Source organism: Enhydra lutris, unplaced genomic scaffold, assembly GCF_002288905.1.
Source record: "Enhydra lutris kenyoni isolate GAN:26980312 unplaced genomic scaffold, ASM228890v2 scaffoldscaffold32, whole genome shotgun sequence".
Lineage (NCBI taxonomy): Eukaryota > Metazoa > Chordata > Mammalia > Carnivora > Mustelidae > Enhydra > Enhydra lutris.
Window position 1 is genome coordinate 3714266 of NW_019154116.1, and position 21452 is coordinate 3735717.

Sequence of the window (21452 nt, forward strand, 5' to 3'; positions counted from 1 at the left end):
ACTGAGCAGCTCAGTATTAAGAGAATGGATGATGGCCGGGACCGGCAGTGTGCACAGCTACAGCCGGCTGGTCTACCCGGAGTTAAACCAGCCGCGTCAGACACAGGTCGTCAGTGTCAGCGGGGATCAGCGCCTCCTTTACTTTGTCCTAGGCCATCAATTAATATTCTTTCGTCACCAGGGCTGGGTCTAGATGGAAAGAGCATTTTCCAAAGAAGATAAGACTGTTATTCCAAGTGGGACAGTGGATGGGAGGAAGGAAATGGGCTGTAGGCTTGGATGAAGGGGCGTCCCTCTCCTCATGGACTTCATCTCCAGAAAATTACCAGCTCCTTCTTGAGCACCCAGCGGGAACAGGACATTATGCAATGGTCAGGAACTGGGAGCTCTGAACACACCCCGTCGCCGGTGAGGTCACTTCCTGTCCTGTTGAGGAAACAGGAAGTACGCGGGGCAATGGGCCAATGAGTTGCATGAGTCCAACGGCAAACTGAGCCACCGTAGTACTTACTGATAGTAGCAATGGCTGTCGTCATATATCACCTGCGCTTTGTCGAGCGCTTTGCGGGATTTGCAGGACGATTTCACTCGCACCTCCAGCCGGGGAGACCTCCGGGGATGCCCCTCTCCCTGCTCCACCAGGCTGGAGGGTAGACGGTGCTGAGTGTTCGGTGAGTGTGAACGAATGGAACAGACAGAGTGAGTCAGGGACAAGCAGGCAGATGAGCCAAGAGTGTTTCAAGTGAGTCATTTGCTGTGGCAACTACATCAGATGAGAAAAGCGTGCAAGGCTCAGGGACTGAACCCATGGATTTTTGTTGAATTGAAAATGAACACACTTATTCGTTTCACTGATTTAGTAACTGTCACTTCTTGGAGGAGAGCTGTCCTTGTGCATGGATCAGACGTCGTAACGTCAACAGCGTGCCTGGCAATGAACTCCAGGCGGGGCCAATTTCTCGAGTTCTGTTAACTAAGAATCGGAAAGTAATCCCACATCTGTTAGGACTTTGTGAAACCTCCCGTTTTAGGGGTCCGTTTTCCTTTCTCAGGTTTGTTTACATTCAGAGGGTATCTCTGAGGTCAGAGGCGTGCTTTTCTCCAGGCCTTTCAGCCAGAGCTTTTCTGACCTTTACCTCGGAGAGGATCTTCCTGAACGCATGTGGCCTGTTTCTCCGAATGAGTCGAGTTATTTTCGCGTCAGGACATCTGTGGTTTCTGTGGAGAAATCAGACCTGCGCACAGAAATCGCTAAGAACAGGGGTTTGGATTTGTGTTGGAAAGGGAGGGAGACGGGACTAGATGTGAGGATGTGTATTGCCCTGTAGGATGTGGGATCCAGTTGGGCTGGTTCTTACGTCAGTGGCGTAGGGTAACCTTCCTAGTTGTATTCGATCACTTGGCATGGGACGTGTGGTTTGCTAGAGGCAGTTCTGGAGAACTGACGCAGACATACTGAGCGCTGAACTACAGGTTTTGGGGACTCTGTCCCCTGAAAGGCATGAATCCATTTGAAAAATCCCCATGTACTAAGGAAGTCATGCCATTTGGGCAGTAGGACCATAGGCCTGGGGTCCCGGATCCATGCGGTTCTCCCGCAGCCTGGCAGCCATCTGCCTGTGTTGCCTTTTCTTCTCTTACCTAGGCTCCCATCTGCCAAACCAAGGGAGCCCGAGACCCTCGGCGTGAGTGTGCAGGGACAATGGAAGGTGCACGAGTTGAGCTGAGGTTGCCGGCGTACGACACAGGATTATGTGCTGAACTTGCATTATCGTTTCAGACCATCAAGACAATATTAAAGCATATTTGCTGTGCTTAGAAATACTCTTGACCCATCGTTCTGCCACTTGTCTTCTCCCAGACGTATCGACCCGTTCACTGGGCGCAATTTCTATTCTGCCAGCAAAGCATTGTGCGGGGTTCTATGAAGAGACTAGGGATTCACCCCCTCCAAGAGCGTTCACAGAAGGACAAGATAGATAGCGCGTGCACCGATCAGGCTGTGTGGGCTGTGGGCGTTGCAAGGGACTTTATCACAGACGTCCCAGAAAGTCTCAAAAGAAGCAGAAGTGACTTGGTAATATACCTAGCTCCAGCGGGTTTGGCTGGTGAGGTTAGAGGCCCTTCCGAGAGTTTGATGGTGAGGTGTAAACCTCCCTGAGATGCGGCTGTGCACTGATACCAACCTGAGCCCTGTAGTGGGGTCAGGGAGGCACCATGATGCTGGGGTCTTGGGCAAAATCAAGGCAGCAGCCCCTTAGACATCCTCTGGCCAGTGATCGTCAGACTGCCCTCTAGGGAGCCCTAGCAGGTCGGAGGCTCATTTCTTCCCAATTTTATTTATTGTTCCTCCTAAGAGTTTTTGTTTCTGTATCCAAAAAGCACTTGAAACCTATTGACCTTCATTTGAACATGTGTACATGTGCGTGCACCCACACGCACCGTACATATACAAGTAACAGCTAGGTAGTGAGTAATTGGAGCAAGACCATTTGAATCAGGAACTGGATAGAAATTCTGAATTTTCCTTTGTGATATGCGTGGTGTCAGGTCTTTTGTGTGATTTTAGAGTAAGGTTTTACCACCGCATTATACAGGTAAGGAAACTGAGGCCTGGTGACTCAATCCAACAGCTTGTGAAGGCGTTCCTTCAGTCTCCACTCTTCTGGTTAATTGACCTGCTCCAGCCCCTGAGACCCACCTGAGGCCGTGTCCATACCAGCTTTCTCCCTCTTGAGGGGGCTGCATTGTGCTCCTTGGAAAGTCCACATCAGAGGCTGACACCTAGGCCCTCCTGTGGCACCATCATGGCACCAAGGGTGGATGTAGCCCTCCACATGACACTGGCCCATGGTTGCTTCGAAGGGTTTCTTGTTTCCTTAACTACCGCTGTCTGCATGGTCTGAAATAGTTGGTACAACCTCCAACAAGGCGTGGCCACTCATCATTCCAGGTGCATCGTTAGTAATGGCAGAATGCGTGCTGATGGAATTGAGTCCCTCAGAACATGCTGGAGAGGCGCTGGAAGCATCGCATGCTGAATGTAATTCTCAAGTCCGGTTTAATCTGAAATTATGCTTCCATTTGGGTATTTGGGTGGGTGTTCTCGCTGGAAGGTTGGACTTTGTTTATTCAACCGACGTCACTGAAGCACCTGTTAGGGCTCGTGAGTGCCCTGGCCTGGGGCTGAGCATGGACAGGAAAGGTCTCTGTCCTTTCGAAACTTAAAAGCTAGTAGGGAGGAAAGAAAACAGTATATTTACTGTTCCAACCTATGGGATGACCGAAACTTTGAATAGAATACTCTGGCTCACGGAAACAAAGAACACTCCTGGTATCGTGCAGGTTGGGTCGTAACTATATTTCTTGGTTCCGCCGACCAACCTTATCTTCAAAATGAGCTCTGTCTGTCCTTCCCTGACTTTGTTAATGTTGCACTGAAATGTGACCACTGTCGGGTACTTCCATGCTGACGTCTGGCGTCCATCACAGCACAGTGTATATGGGCATCACACTACTTGGAGAGACAGCTCACTGCCATGTGGTCGTGCCGAGATTTGGGCAGGCATCAGGATCACCTTACTGTGTTAGAATGCACCCAGATACCAGAACCTAACTCCCAAGCTACTAAATATAAAAACCTATAAGATGGGCTTTGGGGAACCACACCGTGTGGTGTGTTTCTCAGATATTCGGACGCACAGCAGAGTTTGAGAATCAATTCTAGAAAGAATCATGGAAGACACCTTAGATGAAAATGTTTAAGACCCACGTGTTTCCGGAACTGGGCTATCACGGCTTTCATGTCTTTAGAAACGTGGGCAGAGTGGTAGCACATTTGTTGGGGCACCTATGGAACCACAGTGTGCGTGTTGTCTGCAGAGTCCAGGGCCAGGCGGGGGAGTGTACTTTGGTTGTTCGTTTTCCTAACTTTCTCCCCACGGCAGCCACCCATATGAGATTACAGTCTGAATCTTTTCACGGCCATGACACATTTCCTCTGCTGTATGCTTACTCCAGCCTTGATTGATTGCTTTTAATAGAACTTCAGAGGATGGGTGGAGACCGAAATGAGTCCATCTGCGTCACCCTTGGTACCAAGCAGGAATTTTGTAGAAATTCAACAGTGTTTGTGTGCCAGATTTCCCTGGATACGTCCTCCAATGGTGCTCGTGTTACGCTCTTGCCCGGGTCCCGCCTGGGCTCCGATGTCGGAGTGTCAGGTCACAGCTCTGACTCTGAGACCGTGGTCACGGCTCTCTCCAGTCCTCAGTCTTGCTGTCGTGATATTCTCCCTGCCTTATCGGCTTTTAGGGAGGCTTAAGTTAGAAAATACAGATAATGTGTTTAATAGCCTGGTTGAACACTAGTGGGTGCCTACAAGTGTGAATTGTTATTTTTACTGATACTATTAGATCTCCATAAGCTAGCCAGTGCAGTGGGGAAAATGGGTTTTCAGCCTCAGCAGCAAATACAGATTCCCTGGCCCATGGTTGGAGCTCCCTTCCCCAGTGTTCAGAGCCTTCGGTCCCTGCCGCCCTGCCTCTTCTCATGGGATTCTTGGTGGCAGATTGTCCCCAAACCCAGTAACCCTCCTGCCCTTCTTTGTTTTGCCCCTTGCCTTCCCCCTTTGCTCTGTACCCACTCATGTGGAACCCCATTATCTAATAATCCACCCAGTGTGATTGGGCAGGTACCAGATACTAGTGGCCAACAATGGCTCAACTCTCTAAGAATATGTTTGCCCTCATGGGAAGTCTTCAGGGTCACAGAGAACTCCCAGACCCCCCGGGCGTTCTTCCTAATCCATTAATTGTGTTCTTCTGGGGTAGATGAAGACAGCGGTGTGAGACGCTCCTACAGCCAAAGCTCTGGGCAGTCAAGAAGAAGAAGCTGACTTGGCAGAGAGATGTAGCAACTCACTTTGTGGCATGCTTACCGGTGTAGGGCTAGAGTTTTCTCTAGTGATGGTGAGGGGGTTACCAATTGGAACATCTATAAAGGACACTAGTAAGTACCTCAAGAGCCATTGCGGCTTGAGATGGCCCCCTTTGCTCAGCTAGGGCTGGAACCCAGAGTGGTCTGGTTTGGAGGCAGGAGGAACAGGTGTACCTTCAAATGCTTCTTGCAGTTAAAGGGAGCAAGAACGCCCGCTGGGCTTCATGGAGCTTCTTCCTCCAAAGGGACATAGGGAATGTGGTCAAGCACTGTCCAGCTGGGACAGCCCCAAACAGTGCAGGCCTGGCAGGAGGTGGGGCAGCCCTTGGTGGGAGTGGGGACAGAGAGTCAGCCCCACAGGGAGCTGTAACAGGTGGTCAGTTCTCCAGCTGTGGGAGGCATCAGACGCACCTGAGGAGCCTGCATTTGTGTTTCTGACAAACACCTGGAAATTCTGAAAATCCCTGGTGAGCAGAGAAGAGTATAGAGAGATGAGAGCAGATGGAGCATTGGTCAGCTTCATCAACCAAGATCAAGAGACCTGCCCTCCACACCCCACTTGAAATGTCTTTCTGTAATTAAAACATGGGCCCTTAGCAGACATTTGGATGCATGCTCCAAGTGACCGAATGGTAGTTCTTCAGGAAAGCTCTGTGAATGTGTGCCTCTGCTCCACAGCCTGGCTGGGCAGACATTTTCCTTCTGTCTGACTGGCACATGGACATGGAGAAGTTCACCATGCTGACACCTGTCGGCTGGGGTCTCTTAGGTCATTGATACTGTTCTTGGTTTTGAAAGAGCCATTTCTCTCTCGTGCAGCTTTGGCATGGTCCACGATGGAGAAGGGAACGTGTGCAAAAAGTCTGAGGGCAACATCATGTCCCCCACGTTGGCAGGACGCAACGGGATCTTCTCCTGGTCACCCTGCAGCCGCCAGTACCTGCAGAAATTCTTAAGGTATGAACTCCCGGAGCTGGCTGTGTGTCTCTGAATGTCTCTGCTGCTCCCTGACTGGGCAGCCTGATTCTGTCCAAGCAGCCCTGGCTTGGCTGTGACTTCCCAACATGGTTCCCATTTGAAGGTGTCTTGAGACGTTCCCTTGGCCAAGAAGTTTGCCAAACGCTTCCTTAGGGCACCAAGTCTTGCAGGCTGAATCCAACATCGTCTGACCTTCAGACTCAAAGGAAACCCAAGATATATCCCACATCAAAGTATCTGTCACTAACATTTAGTTGTTTTAAATTCTCACTTTTGTGACTAAACGTTTTTTATTCATGAGTAGGAAGAACTACCGTGCACACAGAAGCACATGTAACTCGGGGATTTTTTCTTTTCTTTTCCACAAAGTGCATTTCTTATTAGGAGGGGAAACTTTAGCCTGGTTTATTTTTTAAATTTTCATTATAGCACGAATTCATTTAGGATCTAGGACACTGTGGAGAGATAGGGTTTGACCCCCTGAAAAAGACAGACAGTGGATTTTGAACTTTTTAGAGAAAGAAGGGACTTTACAAAGTGGCCTGAGTTCTGTTAGTAAGGCGGACTGTCCGCCAAGTCTCAAGGATGCGGAGTTTGGAGTTTGGTTTCAGCTGCCGACCCTAACCTTATTTCTGACAGGTATCGCGCTCCCCCGTGGGTCAGCAAGCCTGATGCGTGTGGTCACACAGAGCCCCAGTCCTTCCATCCTGCAGCTGCTTCCTCTTGTATGAGCTGGTCGTGCAGAGCAGCCCACGGGTCCCAGGGGAGGAGAGGGCCGGGGAGGGCATGTAGGACAGGACTGTGTTCCTGGCAACAAGGACTCTGCTGACAGCCCACGCTGCAAGGGCTGGGTCAGGAACGTTGTCTACCATGTGCTCTGAAGGAAAAAGACATGTGGGGTGAAGAGAGGCCCCTGTTGCCCGTGGGCAGCCCCTGGCTGCCACAGGGGACGTCACTGGCACGCGGGTCCCCTGAGTCAGAGAGAGTGCAGTCTAGGCTTCCAGGAGCCTGGCTCTGGCCTCTCCCCGCTGGTCCCAAGAAGCCTAGATGCAAATAGCCCAGGAAAAGTAGTTCTGTTGAAATCACAGCCTGTAATTTTGTTTTTATCTTAACAAACTGACTTGCTCTGAATATGAAAAAGATGAGAAACAGCCTTTGTTTAGAAAGTAGCTTTAACTCTGTGAAGGCAACTTCTCTCTGAGATCCAGCACAGGTGGCTGGGGCACGGGCAGACACCGTGGGTACGTGCCCACCGGAGCTCCCCACGTTCCTTCTCTTCGCTCCTGAGTGGGCTCTCCTGGGTCCCAGCCGTGGCTCCTGTGACACACTGTGCCCTATAGAGGACACACCCCTTTCCACCTTTCTCCCCTTGGGAACATTCTGGTTTCCCCGGCCGTGGGAAGGAGAACTGCTTTCACTCAAAAGGGAGGACACCCATCTCGGAGACGCAGAAATGGACCTTGCCAGACACCTAGAAGGCCTGTACCCACTCTCTGACAGACACGCTGCCTCTCCATAATCCACTGACCCTTGCCAAGGAGATACAAAGCATATGCTTCCTTCTTCCCAAAACGTGTCAGTGCTGGCATGAAGCGGGCCGCCGTGGCTCATTCTCCATGCAGTGCACTCACGCTTCTGGGATTTGTCGAGGAAAGCATGAGAGGTGGCACTACTGTGGCCGTGACATATTCTTGGACAAAGCTGACAAACCGAACCACCTTACTTTAAGAGTTTGGAGAGATTATGACAAGAAAACAAAAAATAATTAGGGGAGCCTGGGTGGCTCATTTGGTTACGGGTGGGACTCTTGACTGTGCCCAGTTCATTCTCTCAGGATCCCGAGACTGGGCCCCGCTGGGCTCTGCGCTGGGCGTGGAGCCTGCTTGGGACTCTGTCTCTCCCTCTGCCCTGCCCCCTGTGAAGGGACCTGCTCTCCCTCTTTAAAAACAAAACAAAACACAACACAACAGCTAGAATTGACAGTGGGATGAAGACGAAAACCAAGTGAAAATAGAAAATGAAGAACAAGGAAAAAACATACAAGTGTATCAATCTTAGAATACAGGCTTTGGCTGTGATATTGAAGCTTGAAATTGGGCAAAGGTCTTTCTAGAAAGAAAGCAAGAAAGGAGATCAAATCCATTCATATTAACATTTCCAATATTTCAAGGAAAGTGAGGCTTTTGCCAGCATAGAATTATTGAAAACAAATGAAACTGAATCTGTATATATCTAAACAGAACTATAGGGGCGCCTGGGTGGTTTCAGTGGGTTGGTCATCCACCTTCAGCTCTGGTCATGATCCCAGGGTCCTGGGATTGAGTCCCGAATCGGGCTCCCTGCTCAGCGGAGAGCCTGCTTCCCCCTCTCACTCTCCCTCTGTGTGTGCGCTTTCTCCCTCTCTCTCAAATAAATAAATAAAATCTTTTAAAAAGGAAGCAGAACTGTAGGTTCATCCAAGAGCATGCGCTGATAGACATGTTTCTCTATATTTTATATGCATCCTGTATTTTTACAGAACGCTCTGCTGTCCGTCTGCTACATGAACTGTGCCTACATGCCTGTAACCAATCACGCGTCATACAGCAAGTGCTTATGAGTATTGATAGACACACGAAGTAAAAACTTGGGTAGAAAGTACCTCCAATCTGTGCTCTAGTTATCTGTGTGCACGCTAACCCATGTCTCCTGATGCCTCCCCCGCCACCGTCCTCTGGCCCCCGCGCTAGAGTGAGTCGGCCCCAGGCCAGTCCCAGACACCAGGAGCACATGCTTGTCTCTCCACTTTTGCCATGGCACGAAGCCAGCAACTGTACAGGGAGCGTGGGTGGAGGTGTAGCGGCAAGGTCTGTGACTCCCGCTGGCCCCACTGGCGCTGGCGGAGGGAAGACAGACTGGCAGCCCCCATGGACCACCAGCTTAGCAGCCGGAGATCTGCCTTCCACGTCTGTGCAACGGAACCCAGAACCCGTTATTCCAAGGTAGGAATTAAAGGGACAAGTACCCCACTCCTGGAAACACTGTTCAGGCTTCTGCTGCCCTCGCTGGCTTGCCCCATGGAGCTTGTTATCGTGGCTGGGTTCTAGGTTTCCCTCCTTTTTTCTGTCTCTCCTTCTCTCTTTCTTTATTATTTTGTCAGTAAGCTACTTCTTCCCTTTCTTCTGTTGCACAAATTACAAACCTCTTGTCCATAGGGCACCACAGGGCAGCGTCATGTGGGTACTTCTGTTGGTTCCAGTCCCTGTCTGTCCACTGTCTGTGGCTGCTGCCCATACCCTCGTGGAGCCCTGAGCCCATGGCTGGTTTCCTTCTCTTGCTGCCTGTCCCTTCCATCCTCCAGACAAGCTGTTGGCAAGTCTCCCGAGCCACCATCCTGACCACTCACCTTCAGCCTGGGTGAAGGCTTCCCCTGTGTTTTTACCATGAGACTTCCCAGCAGTCAAGGTATTTTACCACCTAAAGTCATGATGGGCTGCCTTCCAGAAGGGAGAAAATTTTGTGAACAGTATCTGTCTCCTGATAATACCAATCTGTATTCTAGTAACATACACTTGGTCCTTTTTCTTTTATGTCCATTGCCAAAAAAGGCAGTGTTAACATTATTCTGCAAGTGGCATCCCACATCGAGGTCCTTTCAACATATGCTGTCCCCTGTGTGGGGCCCCCGTGGAGTCAAGTTGGGGATTGTTAGCATTGTTTGTAGCGGTTTCAGTTTTGTTTGGGGTGTGTGTGTGCATGTCTGTGTGTATGCAGGTGCATGAAGACTTCTGCTTTCGAATTAAAAAAGAGCATAAACTTAAGTTTGCATAGGAGTTTTCTATATCAATCCTCTCTAAAATTTTCTAGATCATTTAAAAAAAATCTTTTAAAGATTTTATTTATTTCCTTGAGAGAGAGAGAGCATGCATGCACAAGCAGGGAGAGGGGCAGAGGGGTAAGCAGACTCCCTGCGGAGAAGGGAATCCGGTGTGGGACTTGATCTCAGGACTCTGAGATTGTGACCTGAGCAGAAGGCAGATGCTTAACTGGCTGAGTCACCCAGGCGCCCCTCAAAATTTTTACTGCTTTTTCATCTTCATGGTTTTTGTGAAGAGAAACACTTTCAACATTTTTGAAATGTGCCCAAATGATGTGGAGAGCAGGGGATGCAGCGTGTGGGTGTACAGTGCAAATCAGCATCATGAGAGTCCAGATCGTTTCTCAGCTGCCAAGGACTATGGGAGAACTTGTGGAAAGAAAATAGTTATATGCTTAGAGAGCATTTGTTTTGATGACATTAGATATGGGCTGTGATCTCCGAATCAGACCATGGCCCTAGGAGGGTTTGCCAAGAGTGTGGTTCAGAGATGTATTTGCTCTGGGATCCCGGGACGGTTCAATGTCGGCTCAAGTGCGCTCATTTGTTTTTGTGTCAGTCGGGCCATGGCCACGAAACCCTTGTGTAGCCATTCAGTCATAAATTTTTATTTTCAAGAACTTTGATAATTTTGCTGGACCATGTGGCTATAAACAGAAATTCAAGATTATCCATGCTCACAAATTTGTTCCCTTGAAATATTAAATTTTCCAGGAGAACCTCCTGTTGTCAAAGTCACTCAAGCTTTTGTTCCCTTGGGATGACCAGTCACGAATCAGCCATGTCTGTACTGTGTCAGCAGGGACATCTCCTCAGTTTAATGAGCTGGAGACTGTCTTCTTGGACACGTTTGCCGACTTCCCGAGCTCCACATAGTCACAATCCCGTTATGTTCTCCACCAATCAGGCTGCTCTTTGGATGCGATCCCAACAATGAGTAAGGATAAGTGGCTCACCTCTACAGATGAACCCACTTTCTTTTATGACCACTCCCGCCTTTGGTACGTGGAAAAAATATATTTAAAGAAGGAGCTCAGTTGGTCTGAGGTTGTCAGCACAACATTTCTCCATAGTTGGTAGTCAAGAAGGACAGATACGTGTTTGGAGTAAATTCATGAACCGAGTCAGTGAAGTCATGTGTCCTTTCCGAGGAACTGACGCAGACCTCATCCTGTTTACTCATGTCTGTGTCCCGGAGGCCTAGGACTAGGGAAAGTTTAGCTCATTATTTTAATTTAATGACAACAGGGACTCATCCTCAATTTACTTTTTATAAAAATTTGAATCATGGCATTCACAGACCAGTGAGTGTGCCTTCCCTCTGACTGCATGAATCTGTGTCAGTCCATGGGAAAAGGGACCATCGCTGGAGACCAGGAGTTTGAGGGGTGCCTGGATCACCTGCCCCAGCCCATACCACCTCTGTGAATGAGAAAAATCTGACCTGACCTGAGAGCCCATGAAGCATGTTTTGGGGTGTAACAGGAAGAACACATTTCATTTCATTCATACACACGCATGCACACACACACGTACACACACACACTGAATATTTTGCAGCCATGTGAAAGAAGGAAATCCTGCCATTTTTGGTAGTGCAGATGGACCTTGAGGGCATGATACTAAGTGAGCTAAGTCAGAGAAAGACACGCTGTGTGTTCCCACTTATGTGTGAAATCTGAATCAAGCTCATAGCAGCAGTAGTAGGTGCCACGGTGGGGCCATAGGGGTGCTGGTGAAGCCGGTCACACGTACAGTCCTGCAGTTCTAAGATGAGTGGCTCCTGGGGGCTCTCACGTACAGCGCGGTGACTGCAAACAGTGTTGTATTCTGTGTTTGAAGGTTGCTAGGAGAGTAGATCTTACAAGTTCTCTTGGAGCACCTGGGTGGCTCAGTCAGTTAAGCTTCTGACTCTTGATCTCAGCTCAGGTCTTGATGTCAGTGCTGTGAGTTCGAGCCTCACACTGGGCTCCTTAAAAAAAAAAATGTTCTCACGACACAACGTTCACAAATCTAAGGATCTGGGGTGATGGATAGGATAACTACATTTATAAAGAGCTACAGAGCAGTGAACAGCCCAGAATCCATGCTCCCACTCATCAGCATCTCCCTCCTCCCCAGAGATGACCTTGCTCTTGACACAGGGCACCATAGGCTAGTTTTGCCTGTTTCTGAACTTCCTATGAACAGAATCATGAGTTACATACTACTCTGTGTCTGTGGTCTTTGGCTAAGTATCATGATTATGAGATTCAGCCTTATTGCCGCATACAAATATAACATCATTTACTTATTTTTAATTGCATGAATATGCTACAGCTCATGAATCCATTCTGTTGGTGATAGGCATTTGAGATTCCAACTTGGGGCTATTTAAGAAATGTCTGCATATTCTTTTGGTCTCTGATTATCTGTAGGACTGGAACTCTAGGGTCGTGGTTACGGAGTCTGCAGTGTCAGGAGACACCCCAGACAGCTTCCCTGAGTGCAAAGTCACATGCCCACAGTTACGAGTGCTTCCACTGCTCTGAACCCTCGCCAACACTTGGGTCTTGTCGGTCTTTTCCATTTTAGCCATTTCACTGGTGTGTAGTAGCATACCAAGGTGGCCATTAAAGAGAACGAATGTCCTTTTACATGTTAATGGTCACTGAAATAATCTTGAGTGAAGTTATTTTTTGAATCTCCTGTGAATTTTTAAGAATCAGGCTTTTTATTTTTTTTTCTTGTCTCTTGATGGACATATGTATTCTGAATACTTTGTCCCATATGGAAAATACATAGTATGCAAGTATCTTCTGTCACTCTATGACTTGGTGTCTCCACTTCTAATGGTGTCTTTGGTTAAGAGAACTTCCCCTTTTTGTAATGGAGTCCAAATTAATCCATATTTTTGGCTTTAGGGTTAGTACTTTTTGTGGGCTGTTGATTAAAAAAAAAAAAAATCTCCGCTTACCCCAGAGTCACAAATACATTCTTCCACGTGATCTCCTACGAGCGTTATCACTTGGCTTCCCGCATGCAGGCCACCTGGCTTTCGTCTGGGGCACGCCACACAATCCAAACATGCTTTGCCCATGTGGATGCTAGTGGATTCTTTGTCCAGTGGCTTTTCCTTTCTCTATCCACACCATGGGGTTTTCTCACACCTGCCCCATTGGTGCTACGCTTGGCCGTGAGCCTGCTGGGGCAGAGGGGGAAGGAGCAGACAGGCTCAAGCAGGAACCTAACCTGGAGCACCAGGCTAAGACCCACATGGGGAGTTGCTGCCCTTCAAAGGTGAAGCCCGATGGGGATGACCCGCTTGTCCCAGCAGCGATGTGTGCTCCTGCATCTCCTGGTGGGCTCCCAGCTTTTTCCAGGTTCCCAATCAATGCAGGGCGTTTTTCTTGGCTGGATGGGAACCTTGTCCTCAAGCCCTGTGCTTCTACATTTACACAAACTATAAAAATTCCTGAACCCGTGAGCCTGTTTTAGTTTTCAGTCTCCTGCTGGGCCACTCAGTTTGGCCGACTTTTCCTGGCTTCCTGTCCAGAGGGTGGGGGTCATTGCCGTCCTGACGTAGCCTTGGGGACACAATGGGGAACACCAAACGCTATGAAGACATCATTTGCGATCCATCAGAGAACGGTCCTATGGAATTCCAAAATTGCCAGATCGTGTCTTGACATGCTAATTATGCTTTTCGTCATTTTTTTCTTTACTTAAAAATATCCCTTTGCGGTATGATCACAGCGGCCGTGACAGACAGGTCATCTGTTGGACGTCCACAGTGGCCCGGTCCCTGCTCTTCATACTTTCCCATCAGTTGATTTAATCTCTACTTCCCAGTGTGCTCTGAAAAGCTTCTGACCTCCTTTTACATAGAACTGATGTCCCATCTACTGTAGCCGGGGCCACTCTTGTGTTTGTGGGTGACTGTGAATTGAAGTCACGCCTGAGCGAACCCAAAGGCAGTGGAGTCTGAGACTGGACTGTGCAGACTGAGGCCAGAGTGTTGCCAGTCAAGGCGGGCAGCCACACAGAGAAAAGTGCAGGGGTCCATGGCAGGTCTGCTGTCATTCACTCTTTTGCAAACGTAAAGGGGATTTTTCTGGCTTATTGAAATTTGCAAGCAAGATTTAGTTGCTATGTGCAAACACTCTTTGCCCTCCCTGTGAATGCAAAAATTATAACTATGCCTGTCTCTGCTGGGGAAGGGAATGACTTATTTGTGGAAGGAAGGCATCATTATTTGGTCTTTAGTCATCATCGAGTGAACTTAAGCAGAGTTAATTTCCTTCTTGACTTGGGAACCTCGTCAGAAATTAGCCTCACTGTGGAGTATTGCTGGTGGGAACTGTTGCTGTGTTCCAGGGGGAACCTCTGGAGGCTGTGAGCTGATGTGCAGGTGGCCCCTGGCCCAGGGAAGGAAAGTGGGGCTGGGAAGAGGAGAGAAGAAGGACAGAGGAGGAAAAGAAAGAAAGAAAACCTTTGTCTTTGAGATAGGTGGGTTGGGCTAGTCTCACAGTTCCCACTTCCAACCTTTGATTGTCCGTGGCAAGGAATGGACCCAACGTTGGCGGCTGGTGCTTCTCACACTGAACGTCTGCTGAGCTAGTCCGTCTCACTTTTCCCCATGATAAGCTTGAGGAATCTCGTGAAGAGCAAATCACCTTCCTGGAAGAGGTGAAATGCATTCTGAGCAGTCGCGGGAAATGTGGCCCCTGTATTTAAGTAGAGTGGGGGTAAATGTCCTGTGGGACCCTGGGGGAAGAAGGCCCTCCTCTCTGTGCGGGGAGTGTTGTCACATTGCAGAACAGCCTGGCCTTGCGGAAGGTGCCTCTCCGGTAAGTCTTGCAGAGTCACCAGCCGCCCTGCGTCCTGTGCGTTTCAGCACTGCCCAAGCGCTGTGCCTCGCTGATCAGCCGAAGCCGGTGAAGGAGTACAAGTACCCTGAGAAGTTGCCGGGAGAGTTATACGACGCCAACACTCAGTGCAAGTGGCAGTTTGGAGAGAAAGCCAAGCTCTGCATGCTGGATTTTAAAAAGGCAAGTGATTATTGGCAAGTGCTCAGTGCAATACGATTCACAAAACCGTTTTATGCAGCGTGACGGACATTGATGTATTCTGCGTTTATTGGGTACCTACCAAATGTCAAATCCTGTGAGCTAGGGCTGGTCTTAGATAACAGGAAACACATGTTCTCCTGGCAAAGAGGATGCTGGTGGATACTGGTGCGGGTATCGGTTTTCGTTGGAGAACTGACTTGGCCTGTGAGGTCGCTCTTGCCTTCTGATTTATCATGTGGGACCTCAGCAATAACCTCTTGGTGTAAGTTGGCAAATTAATGCTCTGCATTTTTTTCAAATGCCGTTAAGAAAACAGCACCGCCCTGCTTTACCTACCTCAGATAGAGGCAGAATTTACTGTGGAGCAGCAGTCTGTCTAGAGAATCGTGGTTGTTAAATTTCCCAAAAACAGGATTTCTAGAGAAGTTTCTCGTAGAAGTTGTCATCTATGCCGCTGAGCCCAGGGACATGACTGATGCAAATTCTGTGTGTGACACAGAGACACGCACCCATGCCAGAAGGGCTGGTTGGGATCTGGGAGCTTGCCGGACTGAACCCCGAAGAAAGCTAGCCATAAAGTAAATGAAAGTAACTACTTCTGAGATTTCTTTTATTCTAGTTTGTAATGAAATCAAGAGGAAAGTAGACAAAAATATGATCCTCGGGAAACCTCCAACATTTCATAATGTACAAGGAATATTCCCAATTTAAATCTGATGGCATAATCTATTTTCTTCTAAACTCAAGATTTCCCCCTAAGGCCAATCACAACCGTGTTCCAGGACAGGATCCTTATCTTTGAGCTGGGTAATGTCAGCTTGGAGCAGGAGCAATAAATCAGTTAGCATCAGCGCATATTCCTAATGTTTCCTTTTCCATGGGAGACCCCGAGGTAGTTCTTGAATGTTACTCTTCTGTCTGTTAAGGACAGGGAACATAGGACTAATTTTTTTTTTCAAAGATGGGATTTCCTACAGCATACCTCTGGTTTCACGTTATTTTGCTCTGTGACTGTGGACCATATCACCCATGGTACCCTGGCGCCATTGGGAAAAAATAGGAAGTAAGAAGCTAAACGAAGTACCTCTTTTGTAACTGAAGAAATATTTGCATGCAGTGAAATGGATTCATTTTAGTTGTACAACTGGAACTTTAACAACTGTGTTTACCTATGTAACCAGTATGCTGACCAAGACATTCCTTACTTCCATAAAGCCAAAAAGTTCCCTTATGCCCTCTTCCATTCAGTCCCTTCCCCACCCCGGTAAGGGACCATTGTTCTGATTTCTATCACTATTGATACAGTTTGCTTATTCTGGAACTTCATAAATGCCAAGTAAAATATTTGTAATGACAGGGATGGAGCTAGAAGGGACAATGCTAAGTGAAGTAAGTCAGAGAAGTACAAATACCATATAATTTCATTCATATGTGAAATTTAAGGAAAAAAAACAAATAAAGGAAAAAGAAACAAAGCAAGAAACAGATTTTTAACTATAGAGAACAACCAGGGTTACTGGAGGGGACGAGGGTGGGGGAATTGCGGGACAGGATGGCGATTAAGGGCGCACTTACCGTGACGAACACAGAGTCACGTGGAGACTTGCTGAGCACTATATTATACATCTGAAACTAATAGAACACTGTATGTTAAGTTAATTAAAACTTAACTTAAAAAAACAAATATGGGGGCTCCTGGGTGCCTCAGTGGGTTAAGCCTCTGCCTTCGGCTCGGGTCATGATCCCAGGGTCCTGGGGTCGAGCCCCGCATCGGGCTTTCTGCTCAGTGAGAAGCCTGCTTCCTCCTCTCTCCCTGCCTTCCTCTCTGCCTACGTGTGATCTCTGTCTGTCAAATAGGTAAATAAAATCTTTAAAAACAAACAAACAAACAAAAATATGATGTTAGCTGTTGGTTTTTACAGTCACCCTTTATCAAAATGAGAAAGTTCCTTTCTGGTCCTAGATCATTGAGCGATTTTATCACAAAAGTGGGTTGACTTTTGTGAAATGCATTTTCTGCTTCTAGGGATGTAGTTATTTATTTTTTTATGTATTAACGTGGGGAATTGTGTCATTAGGTTTTATCTTTAGTCTCCCATTGGTCACACTTCTTTTTATTCCTCTATTTCCTTTTGCATTAAACTTCTAACAATTCTGTTTTTTGCCTCAATTTGCATCTTAGCTATACTTCCTCCTCTTGATTTCTAGTGGTTGCTCCAGAGAATGCAGGTGCCTCTTTCACCTACAGCCGATGTAGAATTAACATTGTGCTGCTCTATGTAAAATGCAAGGTCCTCACAACAAATAAGCCCACGTGACCCCACACTGTACTGTCCTCATCGTGAATGTTACCTCTGTGCCCATTACAAGCTACAAGACACAATGTTAAAATTTTTGTTTTAACAGAGGGAGTTGCTTTTAAATAAAATAGTGTCACCTTTTATATTCACTCACTGAGGTACCATGTAGAACTTCTGTTTTCTCATGGATCAACTCCACTTCCTTCATTTGCTTTGGCCTGAAGATCTTTCCTTGTGCTCCCTGTGACCTGTATCCACCAGGCACAGAGTAGGTCAGATTTTCTTTTATCTGAAAATATCAGTAAATTCACCCTCCATTTTGAAGCATCATTTTTTCTGATTCTAGAATTCTAAACAGTTCTTTTTGTTTGTTTTCCTATACACATTCTCAGGCTACATTTCCATGTTCACCTGGTCTCAGTAGTTTCTGATTAAAAAGCCGATCATCATCTGTGTCTGCTGGCGTTCCTTACCATTTGTTCAGACAATTCAGCAAACTCCACATTTAGGTTATTTTAAGGTTTGGTTCCAAAAACACGATCTGATTTGTCCTATTCTCTATTCTCCACTGAAATTTCCCATTCTTTGCCACTAATTCTGTCCGCTTTTTCCTTCATAGCCTTGAGTCTATTTGTAATGTATTGTAATGCAGTATCACTTCATGTTATATAAATTTTGTATAGTATTATTATAACAAGTGATCCCTTCATCCTTTGAGGCTTGGTTTGGCTCTTCCTTAGGGCTCTTCTCATTCAACTTTTCCTTAGCTGGAGGGCAAAGCCTGTGCTCTGGGCTGGGGGCGTGGACTTCGGGCTCTCCACTGAGGTTTCTCTGTCACATGCCCCCAGAACTCCACTGTCTCCCAACAAGGCATGGCCTCTGTCGTCCAGCCGGTCAGCGCTCAGCCCAGAGCTGCTGCCCTGCGCTAGGCTACTGACGTGTCAGTGTATCACCCGTTCACCCCACAGATGAGGAAGGACCTACGGGAAATCCTTAGATAGGCATCTGGGGCTTCCTACTTAACGTGGCTTTTTCCTCTCCGGTCCCACAGAGTCCCGCAAGTTCTAGCTCCTTCTGCAGGCTCCAACTCTGTTCTCGGTGTCCTCCACACAGGGAGACTGTCGGTGTGTGCTGGGGTCCACCTCACTGCACCACGTCAGGAAATTCTTCCCAACCAGATGGTTGGAGCGAAGTTGGCGCTCACTTGGCAAACTTCCCTGTCTCCAGGGACAAGGACTGTGTTGCCTGGTCCAAAGCCTATAAGAACTGGCCCATATATTTTGTCAAGTTTCATACAGTTTTTGTGTGCAGAAAAGTAAGCCTGGTACCAGTTACTTCATCATGGACAGGAGAGGAAATATCTTTTCAGTTAAAAAAAAATTGCATCCTTTAAAATCAGTTGTGTCAGCTCATTCCCTATGATATAAAATCGTTCTTCAACTTGAATAAACTTGATGGATTTTCTAAGTTAAATATGACTTATGTGGCCAGAATCTCTAGGGCCCTGAATCTCAAATTTGGGGCACTTAGATTATTTTCCTTGAGAATTAAGCATCTTAGAACATTTTCAGTTATAACATTGAATTTTTTTCAATGAACTCCTTCTGAAGTTTTATGAAAATGGGTCTGTTTTGCTGGTTGAAGTATAAAAATCCAGAAACTTACTGACGGGAGAAGTTAAATTAATAAATAACAAGCCTGGGTGGCTCAGTCAGTTAAGTGTCTGCCTTCAACTCAGGTCATGATCTCAGGGTCTTGGGATTGAATCCCACATCTGGCTCCCTGCTCAGTGGTAAGTCCGCTTCTCCCTCTGTCGCTCCCCCAAGCTCATGCTCTCTCTCTCTCTCTCTCTCTATCTATCTCTCAAATAAATAAATAAAGATCTTTGAAAAATAAATAAATAAATAACAGGAAATTACCTGATGACTAAACCTAAGGGCTCCTCAGTGAACATTTGCTGAGCAGGTGATAGGTATGTGGGACTCTTTCAAGTCCATGTGCTGTTTAGTTGGAAAAGTTCATAGATAATGCAAATTCATGTGCATCTGTCTCTTGCACAGACAGGTGTGGGTTTGGTGTATGTGTGTTTGCATACTCGTGTGTAAATTCACACACCCATATGGCCACGGCTTTCTCTGTCCGCTGATGCCTTTGGAGTGATCATTGGAACTCGTGATAAAGCACCCCACTTCTTGAAAAACAAATACTTGTGATAAATTATAGATCCCATTATAACATCAATTCTGATGGCATTTTCAGTTGGTACTTTGGAGAGTCTCGTAGTGACAGATTGAGAATATGGATCTGGGGTTAGTGCACTCACTGTTGGGAAATCTCCCAATAAATTTCCAACGGAATCATTGGGAAATGTTGGTTTTATTTGGGGTGTTCGGTGGTGACACCTAACTCAACCAAGTCACTATGCCTGAAATCGTCTTCGTGGCACAGCCCTTAAATTACAGGACAGGCCCTAAGGCGAACGCCTCTGTTAAGGATCGGATTCCGTCACTGCGAGGATGAAAGCAAGCATGGGCCGTCCGCGTGGACTGCAGCGTGTCTCTCCCCAAGTATTGGTTATGACAAACACTGTCTTCGTCTAGTGCCAGCATCATCTGCGCTTGGCGGTCTGACCCCACAGTCAGTAATGCAGGCTGCTAGAATTACTTTGAAATTTGATCACCTTAGTGTCCTGGGCACTGTTGTGAAATTGGGAGCTCCCCCCACACCCAGCATGTCTTACATTCCAGCTCCTTGGCCCTAGACGTATGATTTAATAGGGTCTTTGTTCCAAGAGGACCCTGAAATTTAATTAAGAATGTAATGACATACAACAATAATGTTTAATTTAATACAATCATTGCACGTTATTGTCTAGAAGTTAGCAGGTGAGTCGAAGTATGGTAAGAGAGGGTAAAACTGGATTTTGGTTGTTTGGTCATTTCATGGTCATTTTATTATCTGATTTTTTGAGGAACTGGATTTTCTATTTGTTTTCTGGAGTAGAGTGTCACATTTTTATGAAATGTCAGTTTTATGTGTAGGGTACCAATGTCTTAAATACTTTTCGATATGTTGAATAACAGTAACATGGATTATATGACATTTCGAGGCTCTTCTAACTCTTGTCATTTGTTTCTGCCTGAAGAACTGAACTGGGGATTGAACAGGTTCCAGCATGGGCTGAAGTGTGCAGGGGGGCGTGCAGCAGGTGGAGACTGCGCAGGTCACGTGTTATCAGGGCACGCTATCGCCTGCATCCTGTGCTCCAGAGCTTTGTCCTTAGTAAAGTTAAAAACCCTCACCTCTGGGGCACATGGGTGGCTCAGTTGCTAAGCCTGCCTTCGGCTCAGGTCATGATCCCAGGGTCCTAGGATCAAGCCCCACAATGGGCTCTTTTCTCAGCAGGGAGCCTGCTTCTCCCTCTCTCACTCTCCCTGCTTGTGTTCCCTCTCTCTCTGTCGAATAAATAAGTAAAATCTTAAAAAAAAAAAAAAGCCACCTTTAATAGTATCTCCCATTCATCTCCATTCTGCAGAATATTCCAGAAAACTACAATGTAAGAATATTATGAAAATACTTAAGGGCCACATGGGCTCTGAGCTCTGTGGGGAGTCTGCTTGGGATTCTCTCTCCCTCTACCTCCTCCCTCTTCCCTTCCTGCTCGTGCTTGCTCTCTCTCTCTGAAATAAATAAATAAATCTTCAAAAAAGAAAAAAAGAAAGGAAATACTTTAAATAGTAGGATCTAGATCTATATTTTCAAACATAAGGTGGCCACCTGTATCATCTTAGATGTTTCTTTTTTTTTTTTTTTTTGACCTTTTGGTAATGATTCTCTTTATTTTTTTTTAATATTTTATTTCTTTTCAACGTAACAGTATTCATTGTTTTTGCACCACACCCAGTGCTCCATGCAATCCGTGCCCTCTCCAATACCCACCAATAGGCTCCCCCAACCTCCCACCCCCTGCCCCTTCAAAACCCTCAGGTTGTTTTCAGAGTCCATAGTCTCTCATGGTTCACCTCCCCTCCCAATTTCCCCCAACTGCCTTCTCCTAACTCCCCATGTCCTCCATGTTATTTCTTATGCTCCACAAATAAGTGACACTATATGATAATTGACTCTCTCTGCTTGACTTATTTCACTCAGCATAATCTCTTCCAGTCCCGTCCGTGTTGCTACAAAAGTTGGGTATTCATCCTTTCTGATGGAGGCATCATACTCCATAGTGTATATGGACCACATCTTCCTTATCCATTTTTAAGATTTTATTTATTTATTTGACAGACAGAGATCACAAGTAGGCAGAGAAGCAGGCAGAGAGAGAGC

General features: G+C 46.9%; 1 protein-coding gene across 1 annotated transcript in view; it reads left to right on the forward strand.

The window, feature by feature from the left end:
• Positions 1–21452, forward strand: part of LOC111153406 (ADAM metallopeptidase with thrombospondin type 1 motif 16) — a 151164-nt gene that overhangs the window by 52440 nt on the left and 77272 nt on the right. Inside the window, exons 9-10 of the mRNA XM_022512422.1 lie at positions 5758–5895; positions 14649–14802. Of these exons, the coding sequence (XP_022368130.1) occupies positions 5758–5895; positions 14649–14802 (292 nt within the window). The remainder of the gene's footprint in view (positions 1–5757; positions 5896–14648; positions 14803–21452) is intronic.